The sequence below is a fragment of the Lagopus muta genome, chromosome 20 (genome assembly GCF_023343835.1).
Source record: "Lagopus muta isolate bLagMut1 chromosome 20, bLagMut1 primary, whole genome shotgun sequence".
NCBI classification, from domain to species: Eukaryota; Metazoa; Chordata; class Aves; order Galliformes; family Phasianidae; genus Lagopus; species Lagopus muta.
This window is the reverse complement of record NC_064452.1, coordinates 9,967,455-9,995,445: the sequence shown is the minus strand read 5'-3', so window position 1 is coordinate 9,995,445 and position 27,991 is coordinate 9,967,455. Positions and strand designations below refer to the sequence as shown.

Genomic DNA, 27,991 nt, shown 5'->3' with positions numbered 1-27,991 from the left:
ATTTTAGATGTACAGTACTTTTGAAGTAATTGAGTAGGAAATAAAGGAGACCTTTCTTTTCAGGGGTGCACAATATTTCCTAAAGCTTCTTCACAGCTATCAGCTCCAGTTCACTCCTTGCACTCAGGGCTTTGTTTTCAAAAGATACAGGATTAAGAAAATAACGTTTCTTCCCAATAACTGGCAAAGGCTACCAAAGCAAAATTGAGGTTAGTAGCAAAGCAAGCAAGTCTTCATACTTGTTACTTTTCACAAGCACACTTCTGACTAAAGAGAAAAGAATGGGGTCAGCTACATATAAGCTGTGTCTCTTGCATCCTATTTACGTTGCAGAAGAAAACAAATGCCATAAATTAAGAGTCCAGCTCTTCCTGTCCATGCTTCTGTCACCTTCCTCTCGTGCCTGCCCCGCCTCCTTGTAAACGGGGCTGGAAAGAAACTTCAAAAGAAATGCTGGCAGCCTTGCTCAACCCTCCTCTCCAAAATCAACACAACAGGAAAACCAACAGCTACTTCCATCACTGACCGCGCTACACAGCCAGTCGTAAGCATCACTAAACAGATGAAACTAAACCCGCAGCAGCTGGCCTCGAGCACGACAAAAGGAGAGGGAATATCTTTTCGCTGAGCCCCGCAGCGGCAGAGCGGCACTTTTCCGCGTGACGCCGCTCCTCCCAGCCGCAGCAGGCAGCTCACCGCCACCCGCACGCGTTTTCCAGAGAGCACAGAACCACCCGGCCGCCCAACTACCGACGCACGGCGGCAAAGCCATTTCCCCCCGCTTCTCCCTCTCTTCCTACCGGCATTTCACAACGCCGCCGCAGAGACAGCAACAGCAGCCGTACGGCAGCCAAACGACTCCGGAAGCTTAACGGTACGCGTTCCCCGGCTCCTTGAAAAAGGGAAGACCGGAAGTTCGGGGACCGCGCCCACGGAATTGGAGCAAGCCGAATTCCGCCACGCCGCCGGACTCCTTCGAAAGCCGCCGAGGGCTCACCGGCTTTAAGAGGCGCGCAGCAGCAGCAAGCCGCGTTTCGAGGAGGCGACTCCGTGCCCGCCCTCCTGCGCTTCCGCCGGCTTCGACTCCCCGCCCGCCCGACTCCGGCAGCCCCTCGGTAAGCTCCGACCCACCGGCGCTCCCCGGAACGAGAACGCCGCGACCCCCCTCCCCCGTACTCGAGGAACGAGGCCGCAAAGCGCCGCCCAGCCGGCCGGCCCCGCGCCTCTCCTGCACGGGCCCCCGCCGGCCATCCCGGGCGCCGGCCGAGCCCGCGGCACTCACCTCTCTGGGAGAGGAGGCGGCGGCGGCCTGCACGGAGGAGACGTATAGCATTTGTATATTCGTTGATATATGCTCTGGTAAAGCAGATTTCATGTGCAGTTGTGATGGTAGGCTTCCTGCAAGCAGGAGAGTGCCCGGAAAACAGTGTTCCATCTTTATCCCCTGCTGCCCGACGCTGATCTTTCTCCCCTGGCTCCTCCTTGGCTGAGTACTGCAGGTTCTCGTTCTTTCACGGCGTTTTGCTAATCATACAAATACCATGTAAACAGAAATCCTTACCACCCAAACACAAATATCTTAATTGGTTAATTGCTTTCTTAACAAACATCTGGTTGTAACTTTTGGATGCCTGCTTTACAACATAAACAGAAACATAACCTCTTAATTGTTTAATTACTTCTAGCATTTGTGCCTTTTATGCTGGTCGTCATTCTGGTCATCTGTCTGTCTTTGCATAGAGATAAGCTGGGAAGGAGGATAGAGGGGAGCATCTTGGAGCCTGCCTACAGCATCCTAACATTCCCACAGAGTGGGACAGCTCTGCTTTGCATAAAGGCCCTGACTCCTTCTTTCCCTTCTGCTTCATCACCTGTATTTTCTAGATCTTCCTTGACTTCAGTGGCTGTTGTGTCATGGACATTCCTGCATGTCTGCAGCTGTTATCAGCAAGCTTGTCCGAGCTTTTGTGTCTTCTTGCAGGACTTTATTGGATACAGCTAGTGATAGATGGAGATAAAATAAGGGATTCCTTCGCAAACTGTATCTTTAAGTGTCCAGAAGTGAATGAGCCTACGACTCACGTGCAGTACACCATGAAAAAGATTCTCTCATTTTGGTTACTTGAGCTATTATAGAATAACATCATTAACTGTTGTGTGGTCTTGATCAGGCTGCTTACCAACTGCTTGATCAAGGAGAGCAAGCAGAAGTCTTTTGTCAGCAATCTGAGGTGTCTGCAGATCAATGAGCAGCTGCCTATGGGAGCTACAATTGCCCTGGCATTCTCTGGCCGAGCAGAACAACAGGCCACCGAGTTCAGCCAACTTCTTCACACAGCTGCTGGGGGAAACACAGGTGATGCTCAGCTGGGTCTCACACTGGCCGATAGGGAGCTGGTCAGGACTGTGATAGTCAGGGCAGCTTTGGCTGCTTTCACCTGACATGGACCTGATACTTGCAGAGGAGTGTGAAGGCTCCAGCTGATAGAGTTCCCTTACAAGTAAAAGAGTAGACAAGGATGGTGCAGGCCTACTGTTGTGTTAATAAGCACAGGAGCAGAGAGGGCTGATGTACCTCACAGCTTCTTTGCCTCTGTCTTCACCAGCAATGCTTCCCTGGCTTTCATGCCTGAAGGCAGGATTCTAGAGCACAACTACCAAACGGCAGGAGAGCTCCTCGACAGCAGCCCTGCCAAGAAGGTCTTGGGCTTCCCTGGCAGACAAAAAGCTTCACCTGTGTCAGCAGTGTGTGCTGGTAGCCCAGAAAGCCAACAGTATTCTGGACTGCAACAAAAGAGTGGTGGGCAGCAGGGTGTATAATCAAGATGTTATAATCACAATACAATTGTATAATCAATAGATATCAAGATGTTATAATCTCAATATAATCAAGAGAATTAGGCAAAGTAAACAACGATCACAAAAGAGAATAAGTGGAAGAGCTTACCCTTCGGCTGAGCTCACCAGAAGACATCAAGACAGGTGATCTCCAGAAGAGATCCTTCCCCTCTGGTAGCCAGCTCTTAAATACGTCTAGGAGCTCTTAAATAGGTCTTCCGGCAGCACGGGTGAATTGCCTTCACCTGTGCTCCTCTGGCTGACTCATGGCTCACCTCAGGTGATTAATCAGAGGTTCAGGCCGTGACTCAGCAGTTCCCATACACTCCACCCCTTCACGGCATGAACCAATGATCAGGTTAACAAAAGGGTAAGCTTTCCCTAATACAGAGATCCAGTATATCGCGACGCTTATACAATTTTATCGCGACGTGTGTTGGTACAGTTCAAGACAAGTGATGATCAGTGGATGTCCATATTCTTCTATGGGCCAGTGCTCGATGATGTGACTGGAGGCATGAGGTCCTGAGGTGCAGGTCCGTTCTATGTTCCATCAGTCCCATGCAGACCATCACCGGGTGTTGTACGTGATCTGACAGCAACACTGGAACGCTTGATGGCATTTTGTTCCTTCCGGTGGTCCTGAAGGCTCACAGACTCACGGGGAGTAATACAGATGTTTTACAGGTACCAGGAGGGGAAGGTCTGCTCTCCAGGGCAAGATACAGGCCGTATTTCTGTCTTGGGTCAACACTTCCGCTTGTACTGGGGCACGTCCTGGCCGCCTGTACCACACCTTTTGGCCGGATATCTGTGGCTGCATAACAATATCAGGCACCAAAGGAGGTGTCCTGATCTGCCACAGGGACATGATGGGGGTCCCTTTAGCAATAAAGATCGGAGTGTTGACCACAATATCAGTAGGCCATGTACCTATTACTGGAGGGACTACTGAGCCTCCCACCTCCAATAGTCTCCCCCAAGGTGCAAGTAGGCCACACCACTTGGGTCCTACCTGCACCTTCCAGGGCCATTTTATTTTATGGGTACCTGGCTCTAAATTTTCAGGGCCGGGGAGCAGAAGATTGTTTTCATTACCAATCTGGGGTCTTACCTGATGATCAGTGCCCGTAATTTGGATCCTAAGCGGGGTGGCCCATGTCATCTGCAACATTCTCAGGGCACTGGGTCTGCTGTCTCGAGGTCTCTCATTCAGGTCCCGCAGGGTTTCATACAGTCTTTTTGTCCACCCCTGCAAGGACTGGGAGTCTGTCTTCAGGGCAGCCTTAAGAACACCGTTATAACGTTCGATGAGGCCTTCCCCCATTGGATTATATGGCAGGTGGAATCGCCATTCGATGTTATTTTCTTCTGCCCAGCGCTGTATCGTTGCACCAGTAAAATGAGTCCCTTGGCCGCTCTCGATGACTTGAGGTGTCCCGTAGGCAGACATCAGTTTAGTGAGTGCCTTGATGGTATATGCCTGGTTTGCTTTCGGTACTGGATAGGCCTGCAGTAGCCCACTTGCAGTGTCAACACAGGTCAGGGCGTATCTTGCCCCTTCGGAACGAGGAAGGGGCCCGATGTAATCAACCTGCCATCGCTGGAGAGGATTGTGTCCCCTAGCAAGATGGGCTGTTGTTTCGGGCAACGATCTCGGTCTCATCTTGGAGCAAGCGTCGCAATCTTGGCATGCCTGGACGAGATCAGATAGTTGTATGGGCAGTCCCCATGCTTTAGCAGCTGCCCACATTGTCTTTTGTCCAGCATGCCGTAGCTTCTGATGTAACCAGCGGGCGATGTTCTCAGATGGTGAATTCTCAATCCATCGAACTCGGGCCAGTGTGTCGGCTTCATCGTTTCCCGGTGACTGTAGGGGCTGATGACCAGAAACATGGTAGACATGTACAGTTCCTGTGTTTGACCGTATTCCATATATCTAACCACATGTCTTTGCATCAGATCGGTCGGGCATGGATAGTCCATTCCTGGGTGGCCCACTGTGCAATCCAAAGAGTGAGCCCCCGGTACACAGCCCAACTATCTGTGCAGATGTTCAGGATACCATCACCGGGTTCCTTGGTTATAACCATCCACACGGCTCGCAGTTCTGCCCATTGGCTGCTCTGACCATCCCCCTCATCGAACCAGATTGTCTCGGTGGAAGGATGGTATGCTATTGCTCTCCACTTGCTCAGGTTGCCCTTGCTGGACCCATCTGTGTACCAGGCATCTTCAGGGATAGGATATTTTCCCTCCTGAATGGGACTCTTCTCTGGTGGAGCGACCAGTATTTCTTTTGGTGCATCACTGTGATACGTAACTGGGCCTAGGATCTTCTGGAGTTCTTCTTTCAAGGGGGATGAAGACAGACTGCTCCTTTGGCTGAGATAGGCGACCCATCGTGCCACTGTTTGTGCTTGGGCCACCCCTGTCTTAGGAAGGTGGGTCAGATCTTTCACCCACCCCTGAATTGGCAGAGTGGTCTTGACTATAACTGCAGCTGTTTGAGTTATTGGCTCTACTGCCTGTAATGCCAAATAGGCAGCCAATAACTGTTTTTCAATCATACTGTATCTTTCTTCTGCTCCGTGCCAAACCTGAGACCAGAAACCAATGGGGGTCCGAACAGAACTCTGGCGTTGCCACAGGCCCCAACCGAAGCCGTCTTGAGTAACATGAACGCCCAACTCGGCTGGGAGGGTAGGATCGAATATACCCAATGCCTGAGCTTGTTTAACTGCCAGTTTTGCTTGTTGGAAAGCATCCTGTTCGGTTTTCCCCCAGTCCCATAGCTGCCCCTTTTTTGTGAGTCTGTATAGTGGCCTTAGCAGCTGAGCTAGGTGAGGTATAAAGGAATGCCAATAACCCAATATACCTAGAAACTCTTGCAGCTGCTTTGATGTTGTAGGGACTGGGAACGCCTGAACCTTATCTATAACAGCACTGGGTAGCACTTTGGTCTTTCCTGACCAAACCACCCCCAGGAATTTTACGGACAGGCCTGGACCTTGCACCTTTTGGGGATTTATAGCCCATCCCCTTTGTTGTAAATAGGCAGTTAATGAATCTGCTGCCTGTCCTACTGCCTCCAGTGAGTCGGATGTCAACAGGAGATCATCAATATAATGATATAGGTTAACATCATCAGGTTTTCTCCAGTCAGCCAGGTCACGCACCACTAGATTGTGACAATACGTTGGTGAATGCACGTACCCCTGTGGCAGGACCTGAAAGGTCCACTGCCTGCCTCCCCACGTAAACGCAAACTGATCTTGCGATTCCTCAGCAATTGGGATACTGAAGAATGCATTTGCTAGATCTAGGACACAATGATAGGTTTTTATCTCCCTACTCAATGTGTCCATTAGGGAGGCAATATTGGGTACGGCCGCATGAATAGGCCGCGTGACCTTATTTAATTCTCTGTAATCTACTGTCATCCTCCATGTGCCATCCGACTTTCGCACTGGCCATATGGGGGAGTTATACGGGCTGTGTGCAGGTCTTATAATGCCCACTTTTTCTAATTGCCTTCACCTGTGCTCCTCTGGCTGACTCATGGCTCGCCTCAGGTGATTAATCAGAGGTTCAGGCCGTGACTCAGCAGTTCTCATACACAGGGCAAGGGAGGCGATCGTCATTCTCTACTCTGCCTTCATGAGGCCCCAACTAAAGTACTGTGAATCCTCTTGAACTTTTTTTTTTTTTTTTTGGGGGGGGTAATTTTCTAAAAACAAATCTGTAATACTGAGCCCTGCAGAATTATAAAAGTGTAATATTCTGCATTTCATGGAACACAGTGCACCAGAACACTTCCTGCCCAGAGTCTGCATTCTTAGGTCATAAAATCAAACAACTATAGACTTATTATTGGCCACTTCAGTGACGTGAACTAGTGGAAGGTGTCCCTGCCCATGGTATGAGGTTTGGAACTGTTTATTAATGTCCCTTCCAATCCAAATCTGCGATTCTATTAATTTGCATCATAGGAAGTGGAAAAAACTCACCACTTGTGTGCAGGAAAGGATGGGACAAGGACGGTCACTGCCTGATGGGACACAGAGCAGTGTGAGAAGGGAGCAGAGGCCATGCTGTGAGGGACAGCAGCAGCTCGCATGGCATCAGGAGGCAGAGAGGTGGGAAATGCACAGAGGGCACTGAGAGCTGGAAGGCAGCACTGCGACCTGGTGGGCAGTCAGGGCTTGCAAAGGCAGCAGTGCTCAGGGAACCCACCGTGATGCCATCTCAGGTCCGGATGACCAGGGAATGAAGTCTGGTCAGTTCAGAATGGTGTCTGAACTGCCAAATGGGAGTATGGGTACAGCAAACGAGGGGAAAGTGGAAATACAGTATGTGAGAGCTGATAATGGGAAACGACTGCAGCAGAGAGAGGGAGGACTGAGTGAATGAAGGTCGGTGGAAAAGATGAGGAGCTGAATGCAAGGGTCCAGCTGTGTGTGGGCAGGGATCTGGTCAGTGCTGCACCGAGCAGACGCTGCCTGATCACTGTGCTCTCCTGCTCTCATTAAACCCTGCTCCTGGGTATTTGCTGTGTGAATCACAGAATCACACAGAATCACAGAATTGTAGGGGTTGGAAGGGACCTCCAGAGATCATCGAGTCCAACCCCCCTGCCAAAGCAGGTTCCCTACAGTAGGTCGCACAGGTAGGCATCCAGGCAGGTCTTGAACATCTCCAGAGAAGGAGACTCCACCACCTCCCTGGGCAGCCTGTTCCAGTGCTCCGTCACCTCACTGTACAGAAGTTCCTTCGCACATTGGTGCAGAACTTCCTATGCTGCAGTTTCCAGCCGTTTCCCCTTGTCCTGTCTCCACTCACCACTGAAAAGAGTCCGGCCTCGCCATTCTGCCCCCCACACCTTAGATATTTATAGACCTGGATCAGGTCCCCTCTCAGTCTCCTTTTCTCAAGGCTGAACAGACCCAGTTCACTCAGCCTTTCCTCATAGCAGAGATGCTCCAGGCCCTTCACCATCTTCGTGGCCCTCTGCTGGACTCTTTTCAAGAGATCCCTGTCTTTTTTGTCCTGGGGAGCCCAGAACTGGACTCAGTGCTCCAGATGAGGCCTCAGCAGGGCAGAGCAGAGGGGGAGGATCACCTCCTTTGACCTGCTGGCCACGCTCTTTTTAATGCACCCCAGTAAGCCATTGGCCTTTTTGGCCACAAGGGCACACTGCTGGCTCATGGCCAACCTGTCGTCCACCAGGACACCCAGGTCCCTTTCCGCAGAGCTCCCCTCCAGCAGGTCATCCCCCAACCTGTACTGGTGCATGGAATTATTCCTCCCCAGATGCAAGACTCTACACTTGCTTTTGTTAAACCTCATCCGGTCTTTTTCTGCCCAGCTCTCCAGCCTATCCAGGTCTTGCTGAATGGCAACACAGCCTTCAGGCGTGTCAGCCAATCCTCCCAACTTCATATCATCGGCAAACTTGCTGAGGGTGGCCATTATCCCCTCATCAAGGTCATTGATGAAGATGTTGAACAAGACCGGACCCAGCACAGACCTCTGAGGAACACCGCTAGTTACAGGCCTCCAACCGGACTCTGCACCACCAACAACGACCCTCTGTGCTCTGCCAGTCAGCCAGTTCTCAACCCACCTCACTGTCCACTCACCTATCCCACACTTCCTCAGCTTTGTTATAAGGACGTCATGGGGGACAGTATCAAATGCCTTGCTGAAATCAAGGTAGACTACATCCACTGCTCTCCCCCTATCCACCCAGCCAGAGGCAACATCATAGAAGGCTACCAGGTTGGTCAAGCACGACCTCCCCCTTGTGAACCCGTGCTGACTACTCCTGATAACCTCTTCTTCTTCCAGTTGTCTGGAGATGACATCCAGTACAAGCTGTTCCATCACCTTTCCAGGGACAGAGGTGAGGCTGACTGGCCTATAATTGCCTGGGTCTTCCTTCTTGCCTTTTTTGAAGACCGGGGTGACGTTGGCTATCTTCCAGTCTTCAGGCACCTTCCCCGTCTTCCAAGACTTCTCAAAGATGACAGAAAGCGGTTCAGCAATCACCTCTGCCAGCTCCTTCAGCACCCGTGGATGAATCCCATCGGGTCCCATGGATTTCTGAACATTGATGTTGCCTAGGCGCTCCCGGACCACCTCTTCCCTGACAGAAGGGGGGTCTTCCATTCCCCAGATCCTCTCACTAATCTCCAGGGTCTGAGATTCCCGAGGGGGAGCTTTTTCACTGAAGACAGAAGCAAAGAAGGCATTCAGTATCTCCGCCTTCTCAGCATCCCCCGTTACCAGAACACCCCCGTCACTTAGCAGGGGAGCCACATTCTCCCTAGTCTTCCTTTTACTGTTGTCACGGATTTGACCAGATCAATCTATGTCCGTGACAGGGGCGACAGGCCTCTGCCCTCCCCCCTCCCCACCCCAGTCCCACAAAAATGGGAAGGAAGGAAGGGAGGAAAAGAACAGCGGCAACAATCTATGGAGGAAAACTTATTTTACTATAATATTGGAATACAAGATAACACAATAGATACAATTTAATTGCAATTGAGATTAATAAATCAGACAAGATGAGAGAGAGAGTTCCCGGGACCGATTCAAACCTGGAAAGCTTGGAACGGCTAGGAAAGCACCCTCCAGCACCCACTGCCAGGCAGCAAGAGAGCGCCCCCCCCACCCGGAAGGGCCAGATCCCGTGACTTCTGTAATGTACAGGGATAGGTAGCTGGGATTGGGCAGTGACACTTTAATGCCCCGTACACTACATGATGTTTTGATGTGGAATACTGAAACCCAAAAACAAAAACAAAAAACATAGAACCATGACATTCCACCCCTTATTCTACATCGTTACATCATGCTTAAAATATATATATATATATACAAACAAACAAAAAATGATTAAAATGCACACATGGCTATATACATATACATAGAATTAGTAACTGCACTCCCCCGGCATCAAGTTTCCTTGTGGTACACACTGGACATCCCCATTCTTCTGCATTACCCACCAAGTGGATCCTGGTCCCTGGGCAAAAACTGTACCACGGAGAGGTTTGCCCTTTCCAGAAGCTGGAAGAACCCAAACTGCCTTTCCTAACATGTTCTTTACATGTACAACAGGGACTTTATCTCCCTCTACGGTATGTAGGGAACTGGATTGGTTAGGACCATCACGATTAATAGATCCTCTGGTATTGACTAACCAGGTGGCTTCTGCCAAATGCTTCTCCCAGTGCTTAAATGTTCCGCCACCCAGTGCTTTTAGCATCGTTTTTAACAATCCATTGTATCGTTCAATTTTACCAGAGGCTGGTGCATGATAGGGAATATGGTAAATCCACTCGATGCCATGATCTTTGGCCCAAGTATTTACAAGAGAATTTTTGAAATGAGTCCCATTATCTGACTCAATCCTTTCTGGGGTGCCATGTCGCCACAGGACTTGTTTCTCGAGACCCAGTATGGTGTTTCGGGCGGTAGCATGGGGTACTGCATATGTTTCAAGCCACCCAGTGGTTGCCTCCACCATAGTAAGCACATAATGCTTACCATTGCGAGATCGTGGCAAGGTGATATAATCAACCTGCCATGCCTCCCCATATTTGTACTTTTGCCATCGCCCTTCCTCCCACAGAGGTTTCATCCTCTTGGCTTGTTTGATGATGGCACATGTTTCACAGTTATGAATAACCTGTGCAATGGCATCCATAGTTAAGTCCACCCCTCGGTCTCTAGCCCATTTGTATGTTGCATCTCTCCCTTGATGACCTGAGGTCTCATGGGCCCACCGAGCCAGAAATAATTCACCCTTGTTCTGCCAGTCCAGGTCTATTTGAGCCACCTCAATTCTGGCAGCTCGGTCTACCTGATGGTTATTTTGCTGTTCTTCAGTAGCCCGACTCTTGGGCACATGAGCATCTACATGGCGCACCTTTACAACCATAGTCTTTGTTCGGGCAGCAATGTCTTTCCACAGTTCAGCAGCCCAAATAGGTTTACCCCTTCTTTGCCAGTTATTTTGCTCCCACTGCTGTAACCACCCCCATAAGGCATTTGCTACCATCCATGAGTCAGTGTAAAGATAGAGCATTGGCCACCTCTCCCGTTCAGCGACATCTAAGGCCAGTTGGACAGCCTTTACCTCTGCAAATTGGCTTGATTCGCCTTTCCCTTCAGTGGCCTCTGCAACTTGTCGTGTGGGGCTCCACACAGCAGATTTCCATCTGCGATGCTTTCCCACAATACGACACGATCCATCTGTGAACAGGGCATATTTCTTTTCATTCTCTGGTAGTTCATTGTATGGTGGGGCTTCTTTAGCACGTGATACTTCTTCTGCTGGTGGTGTTCCAAACTTTTTACCTTCAGGCCAGTCCATGATGACTTCTAGGATTCCTGGACGGCTGAGGTTCCCCATCCGTGCTCGTTGTGTAATCAGTGCAATCCACTTACTCCAAGTGGCATCAGTAGCATGATGGGTGGAGGGAACCTTTCCTTTAAACATCCAGTTCAGCACTGGCAGTCGAGGTGCCAGAAGGAGCTGTGTTTCAGTACCGACTACTTCGGAAGCAGCCCGAACCCCCTCATATGCAGCTAAGATCTCCTTCTCAGTTGGAGTGTAGTGCTCTTCAGACCCTCTGTATGCCCGACTCCAGAATCCCAGGGGTCGACCTCGGGTCTCTCCTGAGGCTCTTTGCCACAAACTCCAAGTGGGACCGTTCTCTCCAGCAGCAGTGTAGAGGATGTTCTTTATACCCTGCCCCGTTCGTACTGGTCCTAGGGCCACGGCACGGGCTATCTCCTGTTTAATCTGTTCAAAAGCCTGCTGCTGCTCAGGGCCCCATGTAAACTCATTTCTCATTCGCGTCACATAATAAAGGGGGCTTACAATGAGGCTGTAGTTTGGAACATGCATTCTCCAAAAGCCCACTGCACCCAGAAAAGATTGTGTCTCTCTTTTGCTAGTGGGTGGAGACATAGCAGTGATTTTGTCGATCACGTCTGTCGGAATGTGACGACGGCCATCTTGCCACTTTATACCTAGGAACTGAATCTCCTGGGCAGGTCCTTTCACTTTGCTTCGCTTAATAGCAAAACCAGCACTCAGAAGAATTTGGATCATCCTCTCTCCTTTTGTGAAGACTTCTTGTGCTGTATCGCCCCACACAATGATGTCATCAATGTACTGCAGGTGCTCAGGAGCGCTGCCCTGTTCCAATACAGTTTGAATCAACCCATGGCAAATGGTCGGGCTGTGTTTCCACCCCTGGGGCAAACGGTTCCAGGTATACTGAATGCCCCTCCATGTGAAAGCAAACTGTGGCTTACGTTCTTTGGCCAAAGGGATGGAAAAGAAGGCATTAGCAATGTCAATGGTGGCATACCATTTGGCCGCTTTTGACTCCAGTTCATACTGGAGTTCTAACATGTCCGGCACAGCAGCACTCAGTGGGGGTGTGACTTCATTCAGGCCACGGTAGTCCACCGTCAGCCTCCATTCTCCACTGGCTTTACGCACTGGCCATATGGGGCTGTTAAAAGGCGAGTGAGTTTTGCTGATCACTCCCTGGCTCTCTAGTTGACGAATTAACTTATGAATGGGGAGCAAAGAATCCCTGTTGGTGCGGTACTGATGCCTGTGCACCACTTTTGTAGCAATTGGTACCTGTTGCTCTTTTACTCGCAGCAGCCCCACAACAGATGGATCTTCTGACAGGCCAGGCAAAACAGACAGCTGCTTAATGTTGTCTGTGTCCACAGCAGCTATTCCAAAGGCCCATCGATACCCCTTAGGATCCTTGAAATGCCCCCTTCTGAGATAATCAATACCTAGTATACATGGAGCCCCTGGGCCCGTCACAATAGGATGTTTTTGCCAGTCCTTACCAGTGAGGCTTATCTCGGCCTCCAACACAGTCAATTCTTGAGAGCCCCCGGTCACTCCAGAAATATGGATTGATTCTGTCCCTTCATGACTCGAGGGCATCAGAGTGCACTGTGCACCAGTGTCCACCAGGGCCTTATATTTCAGTGGTTCTGATGTGCCAGGCCATCGAATCCACACAGTCCAATATACTCTATTATCCCTTTCCCCCCCCTGACTGAGGGCAGGGCCCCTCTATTCATTACCTGTGGTAACTGGAGCAACTGCACTGGTGGTAGATCTGCCTTGTAATTCTTTCACCCGGGCTCGTAGTACAGGAGTAGGTTGACCGTGCCACTTCCCCATGTCTTCTCCATGGTCACGTAGGTAATACCATAAGGTAATTCGCGGTGCATTATTCCTTACTTGAGCCGGAGAGCATCTGCCTCTAACAGCTGAGATTTTTGATCGTGCACGTAAGAAGGAAGGTTTATCGTCTTTAGTTAGGTGGGCTCGGATTATCTCCTTCATCTCCTTCACCTCCTTCGCTAGACTCATTTGATTATCCTGATCTTCATCCAGCGTCTCTGATACTGCTACAGGTTTGTCACGGTTAATCAGTTGAGACACTTGCTCCGTCATTCTTGATATTGCAGCAACGGCAGAATGAATTGGAGACAGCAATTGTTCGTAGTTTTGGAGCGTAACAATTAATTCATAAATTAAGGGTGTTCTCTGTTGTTCCTGGTATCTGTCACACGCTGACGTTAGTGTAGCGGCATATTTGTCCGGCGCTGTTGTCACAATTTTCTGCCATATCTCAGGCGTTGTCCTCACTCTTTCAGGGTCGCGGTTTTGTTGTGGGTGGTTAGGAACAAAGTCAGGGTCATACAACATTTCCACCACGCCTATTTCCCTCAAATACTGGATACCCTTTTCAACTGTATCCCATTTTTTCATTGCAATCTTCAAGCTATTTTTGAAGGGATACTTTTCCTTCACAGCTGTTAACACTCGTTCCCAGAGGGAGGCAGCCTCATCCGAACATCGACTAATTCCTCTATCAATAGCTGGATCTCTGGCAATGGCACCTAGTTGGCGAGCTTCATTACCATCCAGAGACAAGCTATGGGCCCCACTGTCCCAACAGCGAACCAACCAGGAAACAATACTTTCATTCAGGCGCCGTGTGAACTCCTTTCTTGAACCTTGGATTTCAGTCATCTTTAGAGGCCGGCGAGTAGTAATAGAGACTTCCTCTTCATCACTCTCTTCTGCATGTCTCTTAGTTTTCGCTTTTGCCTTTCGCGATGGTGGTGGTTCTGAGGAGGGCCCCTCGCCTGGATCTTCCTCCTCCTCCTCCTCTTCTCTTTTTCGTTCAAGACGCGAAGACACTCGTTTCCATTTCTTGCCCTCCACAGGAGCAACCGGTATTGTTACTGGTGTCTCCTGTGATTGATTAGATTTGACTTGGGGATTTTCCCCTTTGGCTTGAACCTCAGCTCGGAAACTCTCTCTCTCCCGAATGGTATTATATAGAGCACGGTAAGCACAAGCCAAACCCCAAATAAGTTGTACCTCCTTAGATTTATGTAAGCCGCATAGTCCCTGACTCAAATACTGGCTTAGTTTCTCAGGATCCCACAGGTGTTCAAGAGTAAAATCCCATGACACTGCGGGTCCCCATGCTTCTAAGACCTTTCCTAAACCTCTCCATATCCCCTGCCAGTCATCATTCTCTAGTTTTGGAGAAGACTCCTTCCCCTTATTACAAATAAAGAATACATTCAGGAGAATTGATGACACGCACACCAACATGACTATTAATTCAGGATTCAAAAAACGTTTGACAAACCGAGAAGAAAACCCGGAGACTGGTCTGAACATCGTGTTGTTTGTAAAATTAGCTATTCCATTTGGGATGTAGTTGTTTGTGAAATTAGCCATTCCTTCTGGGATGTAGTTGTTTGTGAAATTAGCCATTCCTTCTGGAATGTAGATGTCAAAGTTCAAATCATACCACATTGCAAATAGGTAAAACATAGGTGTCTCCATCAGTGCCCTTAGATAGTTATATACGGATGCAATTCCAAAACACACAAGTGTGAGATGGATTATTGGCCAGTAGGTTGTGACTAACACCATTGCTTTAAATCCTTTACCCAGCACCCCCACGATAACGAGTGGGTTCATCGCTGGTGCTTGCTAAAAAAGGGTTAATGAATTGAAACTAACAAGAGGAGGGAAAAAAAAAAGAAAAAAGGCACTACTCAGACTAAGTAGTGCTCAAAGTTTACAAATATCCCAGAACACTGGCAGTACGCCTAATCTTTCAAGGTCAGGTTTTCCAGCACAGAAACCTGAACTACTGATAATGCTCCCTAACGAAGCTCTCTAAGAGCAGAGAAAAAAAAGAGATTCGTTCAAAAAGTTAAAAAGCAGTCGAGCCCCACGTTGGGCGCCAAAAATCTGTCACGGATTTGACCAGATCAATCTATGTCCGTGACAGGGGCGACAGGCCTCTGCCCTCCCCCCTCCCCACCCCAGTCCCACAAAAATGGGAAGGAAGGAAGGGAGGAAAAGAACAGCAGCAACAATCTATGGAGGAAAACTTATTTTACTATAATATTGGAATACAAGATAACACAATAGATACAATTTAATTGCAATTGAGATTAATAAATCAGACAAGATGAGAGAGAGAGTTCCCGGGACCGATTCAAACCTGGAAAGCTTGGAACGGCTAGGAAAGCACCCTCCAGCACCCACTGCCAGGCAGCAAGAGAGCGCCCCCCCCACCCAGAAGGGCCAGATCCCGTGACTTCTGTAATGTACAGGGATAGGTAGCTGGGATTGGGCAGTGACACTTTAATGCCCCGTACACTACATGATGTTTTGATGTGGAATACTGAAACCCAAAAACAAAAACAAAAAACATAGAACCATGACAACTGTTAATGTACTTGAAAAAACCTTTTTTATTATCCTTTATCCCCTTTGCCAGATTTAATTCCAGGCGGGCTTTAGCCTTCCTTGTCGCATCCCTGCAGACCCTGACAACATTCCTGTATTCTTCCCAAGTAGTCAGACCCTTTTTCCACATTTCATGGGCCTTCTTCTTTCCTTTGAGTTTGCACACAAGCTCCTTGCTCATCCACACAGGTCTCCTGCCACCCTTTCCCGATTTCTTCCTCACAGGGACACACCGATCCTGAGCTTGGAAGAAGAGCTGCTTAAATGCTGACCAGCTCTCACAGGCCCCCTTGCCTTCCAACACCCTAGCCCATGAGACAGCTCCAAGTAGGCCCCGAAAGAGATCGAAGTTGGCTCTCCTAAAGTCCAGGATAGCAATCCTACTTTTTGCTTTACTTCTTCCACTCAGGATCTTGAACTCCACCATCTTGTGGTCACTACAACCCAAGCTGCCCCCGACCTTTACTTCCCTGACAAGCCCTTCTCTATTAGTGAGAATAAGGTCCAGCAGTACCCCTCTCCTCATCGATTCCTCCACCACCTGCATCAGGAAGTTGTCTTCAACACATTGCAGGAACCGTCTGGACCGCGCATGCCTGGCCACATTGCTTTTCCAGCAAATATCTGGATGATTGAAGTCCCCCATAAGCACCAGCGCCTGGGATCGTGACGCTGCTTCCAACTGTTTGTGGAAGGCCTCATGAATGCAGCCATTGTGTGTGTTTGGGGTGAATGTGCTGGCCAAGCTCAGGTGGGACTGAACTTCCCCAGAGGATTCTGTTTGGGATTGTACATACTGGAGGCATTTTGGTATAAGCATCAATTAAAAAATGGGGATTGGTGTTTTCCTTGCTACTTCTTGACTACTGAAAGGAGGTTGCTAAAAGCCTCTGTTTTACCAAAACTGTTTTAATTTATTTTTCTCCTAACGTAAGTTTTTGTGAATTAAATTGGGTTGGCCTCGGGAAAGAAGGTCCCAAGGTGTCAGAGATCAGCACTTAACCATAGAGTTAGGCAGTTGTGCTTGAGAAACAGCTGTATTTTTTGAGTGAATGGTCATTTATAGAAGCAGAAAAACCATCTTTGATGCTAAATTAAAGGTGAGTGTTCAACACTCGGTGCCATTATAGGTAAAAATACTCAGACTCCATTTACCAGGAAAAAAATCCAGTGAACATGGATAAGGAGCAGTCGTTGCAGGTTTCTAGGCACTGCTTTACCACACAAGTGAGCGTTTATGTCCAGCTGGAATGTATTGGGCAACTTCTTTGGCATGTCCACTACTGATATTATATTTCAGGATAGAAAGAAAAAGTGAAACATTAATGAACAAAAAATGTTCAGTTTCAAGATGCTGTTTGGCATGAGGTTTAGCTGTGGGAATTAGCAAGGATGGCAGAATTCAGGAGATTTTTCTTTAAATGGCTCTTCCTGTATTTCAGCACTTGCACTGCTAGCTCCAGCTTACAATATCCAGGCTCCACGTGGAGCACCCTCAGTGCTGTCAGCTCCTGCAGCCAGTTTTAAACATAGGGATGTTAGCTGGTTATTTCAGAACTGAAAATATAGCACTCATTTTCCTGTCAAGGCCACTGTTTGCCCTTGCCAAGTCTGGAGTTGTAAATCAAAGTTATTTCTGATGCAGTGCAGCAGCTGTGAGAGAGGAGGAGGAAAAATGTGAAAGAAAGAATACTGCAGACACCACGGTCAGTGATGAAGTAGAGGAAGAAAGTGCTCCAAGTGTCAGAGCAGAGCTGCTCCTGCAAGCTGTAAAGAAGACCATGGTTGCCCCTAGCAGACCCTAAAGAACCACATCCTAGCAGATTCCTGCACTGCGACTTGTGAAGGACTCTGCATGGGAACTGTTGAGTCCCAGCCTGAACCACTGGTTGAGCACCTGTGGAAAGGACCAGGTCAGCCATGGGAGCACAGGTGAAGGCAATTCAGCTGTGCAACAGGAAGGGCTGGAGCCTGGCTGCACCTCCCTTAGGCCCCATTTCAGGGCTGACTGCCACAGGAGAAGGATCTCTGTCTGGAGATCCCTCCTTGGTGGAAAATTCCCCTGCAAACCTGCAGTCTACTAATGGAGCTGCCATTACCCAATCAATCAGAGCATTAACCACAGTCACTAGTCATAGCAATTAATAAGCTATTTGGAGAAAATAAATAAAAAGTGAGAAATCCCCACAATCTTCTACTTCTCACCACTGGAAGTACAGCAGGCATCCCTTCATACTCACCACCACAGAAGTGTCAGCAGTCCCAGCAGTGCCTGTCTCCAGTCCTGCCTCTTTCAAGTCCCTTCCTGCCTCTGATGTAGCCCTGACCAGGCCCTGCTGTGCCCCCATTCCCTGTTTACCCATCCCTGTTCCTGTCCTGTCCCTGATCCTCCATCTCCTTGCCCATGTTCTGGTCCTGTCCCTGTCCCTACCCTACCACTACCTCCACACCCATCCTCACCCTTTTCTTTATCCTGTCACTGCCCCTGCCCCTCTCCTTTCCCTTTCTTGCCCATCTCCTGCTCCTGTACCTATCACTTGCCCTGTCCCTACCCTAGACTTTTCCCTATCTTGCCCGTCTCTGCCTGTCCCTCTCCTGTCCCCTTCCCTCCCCTGTCCCTGTGCTGTCCCTGCTCCATGCTGCTGACAGAATCTCCTGGCAGCCCCCCACAAAGCTGAAAGAAAACTGTAAGACAGAAGAACAGAAGTGTACCACAACTTTTAGAATAATAAAATCTCAGATTCCTGCGGTCATGGAATCATAGAACCACAGAACCACTGAATCATAAAACCACAGAATCGTGAATCATATGGGTGGGATGAGATTCCAAAAGTCTCATCAGGAGATATGTCACATGTTCTCTTTTTTAATAGCTGACAGTCAGAAATCACCATGTTCTATCCAGAAGTCTGTATCGCATACCTGCAGTGGAAATAGTGATGCCTCTGTCTGTCACTAGGATACACAGACTGGGAATCAAAGGCTGAGAGTGAAAAGGTTATTAAGTTTTGAAGTCATTGGACTATGTGCCTAACTTTCAGCAGAACAAAGATGTCCTACTGGTTTTGTTCCCATTATGAGAACAAGAAAGCCTCCTGTCATAGTTTCAAATAAAGTGAGTCTTATTTTATCTTCAGACGAAGAGAGAGGAGTAATGAAACACTGATAAATAACTTAAAACTGTAAATGACTTGATGATTCTTCAAGGAAACACGATATGCCAATTTTAAGTGTTACATCTGACAGAATATGTATCTGCTCACAGCTTGAGTGGATATTTACATAAGAGATGGGCCATTTGTGAAAAGATCACTTGAATATTTGCTTTGAGAATTGTCCAGGGAGCAGTCAGGTGGAAGAGTTTCCTGCCTCTGATCTATACGTTTGTACAGTCAACAAATGTACAGTTGGAAGAATAGCGCGGTTAGGATTATCGTTGTGGAAAAAAGATTATCATGGTGGAAAAGAGACAATCGAAGAAAAAATGTTTACTCATATCCGAGGATCTAGGCTCACAGTGGAAAATTCGAAAAAGGAGGGATCTCCAGAAAGAGATCCTTCCCCACTGGTGGTCAGAGCTTAAATGGGGTCTAGGAGGGGTAGTGTATTCAGTACATCCAACCAATAATCCAGCACTACTAACTCTACTACTAAACCCTATCTGTGGCACATCACTTGTATCCATGACATAACATCCACTTTTTGTGGCACATCACCCTGCTGGGCCCTGGGCTTGTGTTGCTGGGTAGCAGTTGGAGGGACTGTCATTGCATCTCCTTTGTTGGGCTGATGAGCTTTGAGGTTTTTTGCAACCTAAATGATTCCAGAATTCTAAGACATTAGGATTCTAAGATTCTAGGATTTCCTAATACCAGGTTTCTAGGATTCGAGTTTTTACATTTTTAGGACTGTAAGGTTCTAAGCTTCTAGGGTTGTAGGATTCTGAGGCAGTGCCTGGACACCAAAGGGACACTGCATGAGGAGATTTCTTCTACATGACATTTTTACAGAACTCTTACACTTGTTTGTTTTTTGTTTTTACAGTCCATAACTTAAACTTGAGCCTGGAAAGAGATGATGAGAAAGATGTCTTGATGTGTTTAGTTGACAACAGTGAGCACAAACATGAGATCCATGCCTGCTGGATTGATCTGGAAGCACAGACCTGGATGATGGGAAGATTTCCAAAGGCATTTTTCCAGCATTTTGGGGGACTTCTGGCCTCAGAGCGTATGCTCTGTGGCCTCTCTGCGGTGCTGAGAGGCTGCCCTCCTGCAACGGTGACAGCAGCGGCTCCACCCCCAGTAACCTGGGTGGGGACAGAGAAGGGTACTGAGGCCCCATCCCTGCCCAAACGCCATCCCTGCCGACGGTGCGTCCCTCTCCCTGTCTCACGTCCCTTCACGCCCCAGGACGGAGTCCTCGTTCCTACCCTCGTCCCCGTGACCCCTCGTAGCCCGCGGCGGGGTTCCGTCCGTATCCTTGTCTCCACGTTCCCTCGCTCTCCGTGCTGCGGTCCCTTGTCACGTCCCTGACCCCTCACACCCCGTCCCGCCGCCGTTCCCCTCCCGGGACCGCCGCACCGCCGCCATTTTCTCCGTCGAACGGCGGCTCCATGGCGGCGGCGGCGGCCTCAGGCGGTCGAGGGCCGCAGCGGCCGAGGGCGCCGGGGCGCAGCCCGTCCCCGGGCGGCTACTCGAGCTCCAAGCCGCTCGGCCGGGACGGCTTCGCTTCTCGGCGCCAGGACGGGTCCGTCTCCCCGTGCCCGCGGAGGGAGCTCCCCGGGCACTGTCGGGGTGAGGGCAGCGCGCGGGGCTACGGGGCCGGGGCCGGACACCCGGCCGGGGCCGTGCCGAGCGCTCCCCTTCGGTTCCCTTCCGCAGAGCCCCTCCGCACCGGCGAAGATGAGGAGAGCGAGGAAGAGGAGAGAGGTGCGCGCGGCGCCGGGTCCGGCTTTGGGGGCGTTGGGGAGGCGCGGCCCGGCGAGCGCACCGCGCCTCGGAGTGGGGGGGGGGGGGCGCCGCGCTGCGAGGGGCCGGGCGGGCGGCGGGCGGCTGCTGTGCGGGCGGCTGTGCCTCCTCTGTCCGTTAATTAATCGCTTCACACCTTTTCATTTTTACGACTCCGTTGCCTTTCTTCAGTTTCATCACTTCCCCCCCCCCCCAAATACTTTCTGCCGATTGTTTTCGGATTCGTTCTTTTTCCTCACAGCTTTCAGAAATTCGTCACTGTTTTCAAGAATTTATTTTACAATTCTTTCACGACTTCATTGATTTTTTTCCACGTATTTTTCCCAAATATTTCTCATTTCTTGAATTAATAATTTCTGTTTTAACATTTTTTTGCTTTTTAAATGAATTCGTTGGTCCCACTACTTTTTCACAGATCAGGGACATTTTTCAAGACTTTGAAAAACAAATTTCTTGCTTTTTCTCACATATTTTCCCAAGCTTATCCCTTTTGTTCTGTGAATTCATTTTTTTTTTCACAAATCTGTCAAATTCATTGTTTTCACAATTGTTTTTAGAATTGATCTTTTTTCTTTCACGGTTTTGTCAAATTTCAGATTTTCCAAACAAATACATTTAAACAGAATTTGCAAAAGTTCATTTTCACTTTTTTCATGAATTTAACATTTTTTCATTCTATCATTATTAGTCGTTCATATTTCATATCACTGTATCACATCAGATCACTATGTTGGCTTTTCATGAATTCATTCCATTTTTTCTCCCCAATTTCTTCCTGATTTTTTAACTTTTTTTTTCAAGATTTCATCATGAATTCACCCAATTCATTCACAAATGTGTGACCAGTTTTTGATACTATTCATTTTTTAAAGAATGCATCATTTTTTCACACATTCATTGAGTCCTATTTCACTTTCTTTTCACAAATTTACGTCTTTTTTTCATACAAATTAATTGAACTTTACCTTTTTTCAGTCTTTTTCTACATTTTTTACTTTTTTTCCACGATTTTTTTCACTTTTTCACAAATTCTTCACCTTTTCCTACGGATCCATGTATTTTCCCCTCACATTTATTTTTTTTTTCACCTGTTTATTTCTTTTTTCACAACCTTTTTCATGAATTTATTATGTTTTTCATTTTTCACCTTTTTCACATTTTTTCACTTCTTTCCAAATATATTGCTTCTTTTACACTAATTCATGCTCTGTTCTCCCTGTTTAGAAGACGTGAATGAGATCTTGCTGCTCACCAATTTTTTCTCTTTGTACACAATATTTTCATTAGGTTTTTCATTATTTTTTTCCAAACATTCCAAACATTTTTCACAATTCCATTTGTTTTTTCATGGATTCATCACTTTTTTACATGAATTTGTTGCATTCTCTTCAGAAATTTTGCAAGAAGTCATTATTTTTTCATGTTATTCTTTTATTTTACAAATTCATGGCGCTCTACCTAAGGAATTGTCACGGATATGTCTTGCTTTTAGTTGGTTTTGGCTTTTTTTTACTGAATCCCGTTTTTTTCTTCCACAATTTCTTCATGAGTTTTTTCCTTTTCTCTTTTTTCCCCACAATTTTATCATGAATGAACCTTTTTTTTTTTTTTTTTTTTTTTTTTTTCAAATTTTATCATCAGTTTTTTTCATGCTTCTTTTTTTCCCATCTGATTAGTCCCTTTCTTCATGGATTCACCGCTTTACATATTCTTCTCACAAATTTATCCATTTTTTCCACAATTTCATAGTTTTCTGCTACGCACGTTTGTCCCCACTTTGCAGAGGACCTGGCTGAGAGTTCACTGCTTAACAAGCTGCTCCACACCTCGCTGGTAGAGAACAGCCACCACGTGGAGGTGCTGCAGCAGGACCCCTCCTCTCCGCTCTTCTCCATCAGAACCTTCGAGGAGCTGCACCTGTGAGTCCCCCAGCACCTGGCCTCGCATACCCCACTTCCTATAGAACGCCCTGGTTGTGCTTTTTCGCAGGAAAAAGGAGCTTCTGCAGGGCGTGTACACCATGGGCTTCAACAGGCCATCGAAGATCCAGGCTAATGCTCTGCCCATCCTGATGGCGCATCCGTGAGTCCTGACCCCGCAGGAAGGGATGAACCAGCCCAGCCCAGCTGCTCCGAGTCAGGTGCCCGCGCACAGACCCCAGACTTTTACTGCTAACGTTTCCCTTGCAGACCCCAAAATCTGATTGCGCAGAGCCAGTCTGGGACGGGCAAAACAGCAGCGTTTGTCCTGGCCATGCTGAGCAGAGTGAGAGGCACTGAGAGGTACCCGCAGGTGTGCAGCAGGGGCATGGCCGCTGGGAGGGGCAGAGATCTGGGTCTGCTGCTGTTGTGTGTGGCTTTGGGGTGTTGCAGGCAGAGCTCTGGGTTTGTGTCCGTTTTGTCATTGCTGTTGATTATAATCTCAAGTATCGTCATTGCTGCTCATCGTAAACTCAAGCATCCTGGTTACTGCTCACTGTAATCTCAAGCATCCTGGTTATAGTTTTTTGAAGTCTCTAATATTAAACATCCAAATTGATGCTCATTATAATCTGCAGCTTCCTGGTTGCTAGTTGCTAGTCATTCGTACTTTTCAATGCTTTTTGATGCTTTTTGATGCCTGCCCGTTGCCTAATACCTCTCCCCCCCCTCCCAGTGCCTTTGTCTGGCTCCCACTTATGAGCTGGCCCTGCAGATTGGCCATGTGGCAGAGAAGATGGGGCGGTTCTGCAATGACATCAGGGTCACCTATGCTGTGCAGGGCAACAGAGGTTAGTCCAGCCCTGATGAGTGATTACAGCAGTTAGCAATCCCTAAGTGAATATAGGAATGCCTCATAAGCCTTGAAGTGCCAGGGCTTGCTGAAGCTTGCAGAGCTTGCTGAAGGAGCCTGCATTCATGTGTGCTGCTGATAAGGAGCCACCCTGATGACTACTGTCTTCTTTTTGACACAGACACCCATTTTGCTGGTATCTAACCTCAAAAAGCTGCAGGCAAGCACTAAGCTTAAAAGTTGCTGCCTGCAATAGAGCTTCCCTTTGGAACTGAGAAAGTGAGGGACAAACTGACATGAAACACATCAAACTGACAGAAGCACATAATTTGTGGAGTTTCCCGCTGGAAACCCCTTTGCACATCGTTTTGCCCATGCCTTGTCCGTTCCTTCCTTCTTCCTTGTCCCTTTCTTTACTGTTCCTTGCTTGTTCCTTGTCCATCCCTCTTCTTGTTTCCATTCCCATGTCCTTCCCATTTTTTTTGCCCACCCCTCACCCGTCTCCCATTTTTTGCCTGTATCTTTTTCCTTTTTTTGGCACCCTTTGCCCCTCTCCTTCCCTTCTTTTGCAACCCCTCTGGCAGTGTCCCCAGGCACCGTGCTGGAGGAGCAGATTGTCATTGGCACGCCAGGCACCATGCTGGACTGGTGCTTCAAGCGGAGACTGCTCAACATGCGGAGGATCTGCATGTTTGTGCTGGATGAGGCTGACATCATGATTGACACGCAGGGATTCTCCTCCCAGAGCATCCGCATCCAGAGGTGAGTCATGGAAATCTGCTTTTGGCATGGGAAGATGCAAAAGGAGGGAGGAGGAAGGTAAGATCTTTCACAAAGGGCTTGCTTTCTCTAAAATGTGCTGGTTTGTTTGTGCTTTTCCATAAGATTCACATTCATTGTTAAATTGTAAAATTTTCACCAAAAAGTGCTAATGTACAAAGTCCTAGAGTAAATGAGTCCCAGTGCTATTGAATTCCATGGGCTAACAAACTATCAGTGCTCTTGAGTCCACTGTGCTATGTAGTTCCTCTTTTTAATGAATCCTTAGTGCTAACAAGCTGCTAAGTCTGACGAGTTCTTCTCCTGCCCCAGGGCTCTCCCCAAGAACTGCCAGATGCTGCTTTTCTCCGCCACCTTCAAGGAAAATCTCTGGAAATTTGCCCTGCAAATTGTCTCCAGGCCCATCATCATCAAGCTGCGACAGGAGGAGCTCACTCTGACCAACATTAGGCAGTACTATTTTGTCTGCAAGAACTGGGAGCAGAAGTATGAGGCCCTCTGCAACCTCTATGGCAGCATCACCATTGGCCAGGCCATGATCTTCTGCCAGGTACCTCTCATCTGCAAACTAGTGAGTAACTAGTATTCTGTCTGGCATGTTCAACCCAAGAGTGACCTCAGTGCTGCTCCATAGATTGCCACAATGAATGCAGGGGAAGGATGGAAAGCACACAGCATTCAAAAGTCAGTGTGGTAACAGTGCCTAATAGTTGAGACCACCAATGCCTTGGTGGGCATTGCATGGAAACCATGCTCTGTTTCTTTAACATTTATACTTTGTGTCTAGCAAAGACACTTTGTGATCCAACTTCTTGCCCTGCTGCTTCATTTTTGCTCCTTTGTGTCCCAACTTTCTGCTTGTTGTTGCCTTATTTCGAGGCTCTGTCTATTCCAAAGCACCAGGGGCTCAATGGAAAGGAGCACAGGCATTGGGAATGTGAAGGACTGGCACTGAGCAAGCAAGGATTTGGTAAAGTGATGTATTGGCATTAAGCTAGATGAGTGGTAGTAAGGATTTGGGGAAGTTGAAGGGTCGCTGATTGAGAGCAGCAGATGCAGAGCTGCTGGGAAGCTCAGCTTTTTCTCACGTACGCAGACCCGCCGGAGTGCAGACTGGCTCTCGGTGAAGATGATTCAGGATGGGCACCAAGTGGCCATGCTGACAGCAGAGCTGTCCATCGTGCAGAGAGCTGATGTCATCCAGAGGTTTCGTGATGGCAAGGAGAAGGTTCTCATCACCACCAATGTCTGTGCGAGAGGTCAGTCCCAAAAACAGACACACTGAAGGGTGAAAATCTGCTTGCTTCCCCTATGAAAATTCCTTTGCTCTGAGCCCTGTTGTGTGGAAATCCCCTCGCTTTGAACAGTTTTAAGCACTTAGGTTTCATGCTTCAAGTTTCCAACCATGCAGTGACAGGCAGAACTTTATCATGAAAGCTGAGGCTTTTCTCAGTATGATTCTGTGAATTAGGAAAAATTGACCACGATGGGGACTCGAAGGCAAAAGGGATGATAAATGCAAGTTTATTACAGAAATGATCACAAAAAGAAAACAATGATCAGAAATGCAAGGAAAAATTGGTCAGAAAGGCAAGGAAAGAGGGATTAGAATGGGAATTTGAGAGAAAAAGTGATCAGAAACGCAGGTGAAGCAGTGATCTCATCCAATGTGCACAGCAATTAAGAAGTAGCCTTCAGAAGGGGTTGGGAGATGGCTTTTAGGGTGATAAAAAGCTGTTTCTGAGAATCCTCTGCCACTCAGGGATTGATGTGGCCCAAGTCACGATTGTGGTGAACTTCAGCCTTCCCGTCAACCGTCAGAAGCAACCAGATTTTGAGACCTACTTGCACCGCATCGGGCGCACAGGGCGCTTCGGGAAGAGGGGCATTGCCTTCAATATGGTGGACAGCCACAGCACGCACCTCGTGCGCTGCATCGAGGAGCATTTCCGTGAGTGCAGTGTTCCCTTGTTCCTCTGTTCCTCCAGTGCAGCCAAGGACTACAAGCTCACCACTTGGTCGTCCACTTCTCACTTCTTCTGCAGTAGCTGGAATTTCGTTTTTGGTTAAAAAAAGCAAACAGGGAGTGGGACTTTGCAGAGACAGAGCTGAGAAATGATTTAATAAGAATATATAATTTAATAAGATATAATGATACAAAATTAGAAGACAGACTACAAGGATTAGAAGCAGGGCTGAGCACGCTGATCTGCCCCATTTTGCAGTCCCATTTTCTGCTTTCTTTGGCCTCTCTTCTCTGTGTTTCTTCCTGCTGCCTCCTCATCCATATTCTGTTACAGGTTTCTAACAATTCTATTCTGTGATTCAGTTCCCTTACCCTTCCCACCACAGCTGTGTTTTTCTCACGCTTTTCCCAGTTATAAAATGCAGGGTGAGCCCCCTGGAGTGGTCCCTGTGATTTCCTAAATAACAACAATGAATGAGCTTTGTTCCTTGTAGTTGTCTCGATGTTTGTTTGTTTCTCTCAGTTTTCTTTCTCTTTTTTCCCCTTTTCTCTTTGTTTCCCAAAGATGAGACTTAATGTGGCAAAGAGACCAGCATGTAGTTTGCAAGATGAAAAACCCAAGTGGTGGAGTAACCTCAATTATCTGATCTTATTTCTTCATTCTCTACAGTCAATATTCATGTTGAGATTGAAGGGACAGGACTGTCTTACAAGGATAAAACATCTTCCAAATGTTGTTTGCTTTTAGGATAGAACATCTTCCAAATCTTCCATTTTTTAGATTAAAACATTGTATAAATGTTTGTTGTTTTGGGGACAAAAAGTCTTTCGAAAATTGTGCCTTAATTCCTAGTGAGTGATGAAAATTGATGTGGGAGCCCAGATCACATCTCACCCCAACCCAAACTGATGCTTTTCACTTAAACCCTCTGTACAAATCTTACTTTTTTTTAGCAGCCCCAAAGCAGCGGCACCTTGCCATTGCCCGGGACATTTTTCCTTCTTGCACTGACATTTTTTTCCTTTTTACAGAGACTAAGATCAAGAGGCTGGACCCAGATTGCATGGACAAGCTTGAGGAGCTGGAAAACTGAGCAAAAAACATGGCTTAGCTTCAAAGAACTCACGTTTTGGTTTAAAGTGTATGGGAAATCCAGGAGAAAATCTCCCAGTTTTCTGAGTTCCTGGAGGTGCTTGGTTTGTTGAGACATTTTAGAAGGAGAGTACGGGAAAAAACCCTCAGCCTAAAAAAATTATTCTGATTGGTTTCTTTGGTGTTTTGGGGGAAGGAATCTTGGTGTTTTGTGGAAATGCTCCTTGATTTTCGGGCAGTGTTTGCCTGTTTTGGGCACTGTTGCTCTGTTTGGGATACTGCTGCCCTGTTCTGAGCTCTGTTCCTTGTTTTGAGGTGGTGGTTTGTGGTTCTGGGGCACTGTTTGTTGGCTGAGGGTACAATTCCTTGTTTTGTTGGTTGTTGTTGTTGTTTTTTTCTCTGAAGGAAATAAGTTTAAAGCAGACAAGTCCCAGTTCAGCCATCTTGGTGTCTAAGATTTGTGCAGAAAGTAGTCCTGAAGAGTGGAAGCACTGTTCTGGAATGTGTTAATTTCAAGGAGTGTGGAAACTCTGGGGAACCAAAAAACAGTTTATTAAAGATTATAAACACGAGGGGAAAATGCTATTTTTTTTCCTAGTTTCTTTTTTTCCATTTAAATAAAAGAGTTTGGTGCTAAATGATCCCTTTGTTTTAGAGGGTGTTCAGCATACAACATCAAAAGCATTCAGTTACTCCAGTAATTTTCTCAGGTCAGCACCAAAATGTTTTAC

At 47.7% G+C, this 27,991-nt stretch overlaps 1 protein-coding gene across 7 annotated transcripts; it reads left to right on the top strand.

Annotated features, from left to right (window-relative positions):
• Positions 1–27,901, top strand: LOC125703016 (ATP-dependent RNA helicase DDX25-like). 7 transcript variants are annotated; one of them, XM_048966962.1, is made up of 12 exons: positions 1–1,115; positions 19,724–20,008; positions 20,563–20,610; positions 22,433–22,568; positions 22,639–22,731; positions 22,839–22,941; positions 23,305–23,419; positions 24,006–24,183; positions 24,514–24,751; positions 25,298–25,460; positions 25,964–26,152; positions 27,200–27,901. In XM_048966962.1, exons 2-12 carry the CDS (start codon positions 19,774–19,776, stop codon positions 27,259–27,261), a joined length of 1,560 nt encoding a protein of 519 aa, XP_048822919.1. In that variant the 5' UTR covers positions 1–1,115; positions 19,724–19,773; the 3' UTR covers positions 27,262–27,901. The 7 variants fall into 7 exon arrangements, with proteins under 7 accessions (XP_048822919.1, XP_048822918.1, XP_048822921.1 ...); XM_048966961.1 differs by lacking the exon at positions 1–1,115 and adding an exon at positions 16,314–16,430; XM_048966964.1 differs by lacking the exon at positions 1–1,115 and having other exon boundaries at positions 19,893–20,051; positions 22,399–22,568.
• Positions 27,902–27,991: the final 90 nt, after the last annotated feature.

Excerpts from the sequence above, each read along its gene's own strand:
- LOC125703016 (XM_048966961.1), top strand. Across the intron at positions 20,611-22,432 it reads GAGCGAGGAAGAGGAGAGAG|AGGACCTGGCTGAGAGTTCA; the intron begins GTGCGCGCGGCG and ends CCCACTTTGCAG. Across the intron at positions 22,569-22,638 it reads ACCTTCGAGGAGCTGCACCT|GAAAAAGGAGCTTCTGCAGG; the intron begins GTGAGTCCCCCA and ends GCTTTTTCGCAG.